Source organism: Hipposideros armiger, unplaced genomic scaffold (assembly GCF_001890085.2).
Source record: "Hipposideros armiger isolate ML-2016 unplaced genomic scaffold, ASM189008v1 scaffold_87, whole genome shotgun sequence".
Taxonomy (NCBI): domain Eukaryota; kingdom Metazoa; phylum Chordata; class Mammalia; order Chiroptera; family Hipposideridae; genus Hipposideros; species Hipposideros armiger.
This window is the reverse complement of record NW_017731437.1, coordinates 546,916-551,170: the sequence shown is the minus strand read 5'-3', so window position 1 is coordinate 551,170 and position 4,255 is coordinate 546,916. Positions and strand designations below refer to the sequence as shown.

General features: G+C 44.4%; 1 protein-coding gene across 3 annotated transcripts in view; it reads right to left on the bottom strand.

Annotated features, from left to right (window-relative positions):
• The window catches only part of NUP85 (nucleoporin 85), a 29,560-nt gene extending 26,186 nt beyond the window's left edge, over positions 1–3,374 (bottom strand). Inside the window, exon 1 of one of the 3 annotated variants that reach the window (XM_019644329.1) lies at positions 3,035–3,374. In XM_019644329.1, coding sequence (XP_019499874.1) covers positions 3,035–3,067 — 33 coding nt within the window. In that variant the 5' untranslated portion in view covers positions 3,068–3,374. Of the gene's footprint in view, positions 1–2,882; positions 2,976–3,034 lie in introns of those variants that run through there. The other 2 variants (XM_019644328.1, XM_019644330.1) reach the window with 2 other exon arrangements.
• Positions 3,375–4,255: the final 881 nt, after the last annotated feature.

The window sequence follows — 4,255 nt, the reverse complement described above, 5'->3', positions numbered from 1 at the left end:
TCACGGCTGCTCAGCTCGGGCTGACTCGAACCACTGTTGCTCAGAGCTCAAACTCTTGAGCGAGCTCTTAACCAACTGAGCCACTCAGCCGGCCCTTCAGAGCTCGCATTCTTGAGCAAGCTCTTAACCAACTCAGCCACTTGGCCCACCCCTCTGAGCTCACACTCTTGAGCCAGCTCTTCACCAACTGAGCCATTCGGCCAGCCCCCGGCTGGCAATAGTCTTGTCTCAAGACAAGTGCATTCAGTTCTTAGGAAGGGCTAACGCAGTCATTCAACAACTAAGCAATGTTTATTAAGCCTTTTTCTGTGCTGGGCTCTAGGAATACAACAATGTGTACTAAAATCTCTACCCTCCAAAAGCTAGTGGTCTACTGCGGGAGACCAATAAACAAAGTAGGAAAAGTGAAGGTATGCTAAGCCTCAGGTACACACAGAAAAGGACCTATTTTAGCAGAATCTTATTGGATGAGTAGGCCAGGCAAGGAGGAAGCATTATATACAACGGTGCTAGGGCAAATGGAGATCCATATGCAAAAAACCTCACGCCATAGACAAAAATTCACTAAAAATTAGTGACAGACTCAAATGTAGAGCAAAATCTATAAAATTTGAAAAGCATAGTAGAAAATCTTTCTGACCTTAAAGTAAGCAAAGATGTACATAGGACACAAAAAGCATAAACTACAGAAGAAAAATTTATAAACTGCATTTCATCAAAATTAAAATTTTTTGCTCTTCAAAAGATACCGTTAAGAAAATGAAAAGGCAAGCCACAGACTGGGAGAAAATATCTGCAAAACACATATTTGATATCCAGGATATATAAAGAACTCTTACAATTAATAAAACCACCCAGTAACAAAATGGGCAAAAGATTTTTAACACACACTTCACCAAAGAAGATATACAAATGACATGTAAGCACATAAAAAGATGCTCAATATCTTTCATTAGGGAAATACAAACGAAAATAATGAGCTACCCACTGGAATGGAAATGGCTGAAATGAAACGGACTGATCATACAAAGAATTGATGAGGATGTGGAACAACTGGAACTCTCACACATCGCTGGTGCAAAACAAACTGTATAACCAATTTGGAAAACTGAGTTTATTTTAGCTAAATATGCATCTGTCCTATAACCCAGCAATTCCACTTTTAGGCATTTATCTGGAAACAAACAAAAAAGACAATGAAAACTATAACTTCCATTTCTTAAGAGCCCTTGAACCAATAGGATAAGAGGGCCAGTGGTCTAGGAAAACTACTCAAGATTATTCTACTGCTTTGAATCTACACTTAAACATCCTCGAATCTGCCAGTTACTAACTGGACTTCAGGTGCCTTGATAATAGGGAGTAGTTGTGTGAAGAGCAGACACAACTGCCATAAAGGGCGACTTAATGATATTCAAGATTATTCATCAGTCTCTTGAGAATGTGTTTATAGAGTAAGCCCAAATGGCAGAGTAACACTCAAATACAAACATGACTGAGTTTGAACTTGCAGAGTTGAGCTTCAGGCTCGAAGCTACGAAGCTACGGAGCTCTACCAAGGTAATGCCCCTATGTGTGCCCACAAGGCCAACCAGTTTTCTACCTGGTCTCCCCAGAACAAATATAGAGCTGGGTTATCACAAGTCCATCATCACTACTGGGGATAAAAATAAGCTGAGATCATCTTCATTCCACTTGTAAATGCATGGCTATCATGACACAGTATCAAAGCAGTGGCATCAGGGTAGCACAGGGTACTAGGAAGGTTCCCCCACCCAAAGATTCTATCACAGGTGGGAGAGGGAAAGTTTGAAACAGTCCCAGTGACTGCGATGTTCTAATTTTTCTTCCCACAAACACTGACATAGTCCTTGGTGGATATTTAATATTTAAAGTACTCTGTATAGGTGTTAAAATTTAACACTCTACAGCAGTAAGCTTTATAAGAGAACATAACAACCCATAATAACTGCATTTAAGATCTCATCAAATATATGGTGATGGAAGGAAAACTAATTCTGGGTGGTGGACACACAATGTGACATATAGATGATGTATTACAGAATTGTACATCTGAAACCTATGTAACTTGACTAACAATTGTCACCCCGATAAACGTTCATTTAAAAAAAAAAAAGATCTCATGCCTCCTTTTGTCCAGTCAGCTTTGAAATGACCCCTACTTTCAATTTTTTGTTTTGTCGGATACAGCTTTGCAACCTGATGGCTTTGGCTGAAAGCTATAGGCATGTCAACTTTCTAAAAAGCAAAAACACAAGGTAAGGCCATTTGCAGTTCAGTGGGGCTTACAGGTTACCAAGAGCTAAGAGGTGCAGAAGAAGCCCACAATGGGCAGAGATATTTGACCGAGTCAGGGAGGTTAGGGAAGGCTTCCTAAGACAGAGGCTGCGGAGCTTGCATTTGAAAAATGAGCAGAGGAGAGAACAAAAGAGCATCTAGGCAGAGGGAACGGTAGGTATTTTGTATCTAAAGGCTATGAATTTCTTTAAAACATCCATAGATCTGCCGCACTTGATATACTATTTAGAGCTCAGATCAAATTAAAAGCAAAAGATAAAAACAGAAAGTCTCCCGAGAGAATAAAGACGTTTAGCAAAGCTTGGGCAAGCGAAGCAGAAGCCAACCAAGCTCACTGGCGCTGTGCTGTGAAGCTAAATTTAGCTGGAAGAAAAAAGCCCCAATTCTTCTGCTTAGTCCAAGCGCGCTCTTTTTAGAGCATTAGGCCAACAAGAAAAGCGAGCCGAGTAGGAAAGCGGGAAGACAAGGGTGGGACAGGGACGGAGTGAGGCCTCTGGGGCCAGGTATTCTGAGTACACAGAGAAGCAGAAGCCCAGCGACCACTGCGATCCAAACACCGGTACCTAGTGAATGGGACCTCGGGACGGTGGCAATTGAGCTGAGAGAAGGGGGCGGGCGCCTCCCGGGCGGCAGGGAGGTAGACAGGCCTGCAGTGAAGAAGCAGACTCAATCCCTGGACCGCGAGGATAAGCAAGGCGGTTTAGGGCGCCCTTACAGTGACTGTCGGCTCGCCATCGAGCTCCTCCATAGCGCTGCGCCTCAGATGCCGGGTAGTCGCGAGGCCACCAAAGCTCCCGGCTCGGGCCTCCCGCTCAGAGCCTGCTGCGAGAGAGGACCCGGCCCGAGCCTCTCCGGCACTGCCTGCAAGCCCAAATCTCCAACGCTGCAGGGGCCTCTCCTCTCGGCCACGGCCACCCCTCTGCGGCACTCTACACGGATTCCTCCTTCAAGGCCTCGACAACAGGACAGGGAAAACAGCGCCAGGGGCAGCCTGTCTTCAGAGTAACGCACTTGCCAGGTCAGGCGCCGCCGGAGACAGCCCCACACTGGGCGGAGAGAAAGCCCCTGGAGACGGCGGGAGGGCTGGCGGTGCATCTGCGCGTGCGCGGGCGGGGGTGGCCACTCTGGGTTGAAAGCCGGTCCTGGGCCGGTCTCGAGCGAGCCTATGACCTCTTCCCACTCCGGCTTTCCTCGCCGCTTCTGAGTCTGCAGGTTAGTGTTGTCTCAGCCGGTTCTCTGAGCGATGTCCACGGCAAGGGATCCCCGGTCCATCTGGCTTGTGTACGAAGACAGTTGCTGCCAACTCCCACCCCAAAACGCTAGAAGCGCGCGGACAAAATTGATGCAGCTGAAACAACTGTGAAATCGGAGCAGCTGGGCTTGCTTAATTAATCACAAATACTGGTTTGTTATCTCACCAAAGAAAAGCAGGAGAAAAAAAAAAACAATCAGGGAATCCCGGTCTTGTTAATAGAAAACTCAGAAGTGCTCCAGTAACTTAAAGGATTTATTTATTTTGTAAATGCTATCTATACAAATACGTACACACACAAGGAAGAGAATAGTGATGGTTCTATATTCCCAAATAAGCAACTTTTAACTAACTGAAGATAATTCGAAATTTAAAAATAAGTCTAAGGAAACAGTACCTGAAAATGTAGCAGCAGCTTTTATTTAGAAAAGATATTTTATCTGAAAACAGATGTTCAGTATTTTACCTAGGAAAATGGTCCATTTCCTTAGATTACTCTGAATGACCTATTTGAATTGGTTGAGATGAGATGACTTGGAGTGGTTAGGAAAATCCGCCCACTCAATAGTTAGTTTGTTCTTTTGAGGTAAAAATTAAGTAAAGAAAGGAAAATCCTGTGGCTATCACAATTTCATCCAAATCCTTATCTCTTAAGACAGCCATCAAAAGGATGAAATGTAAGTA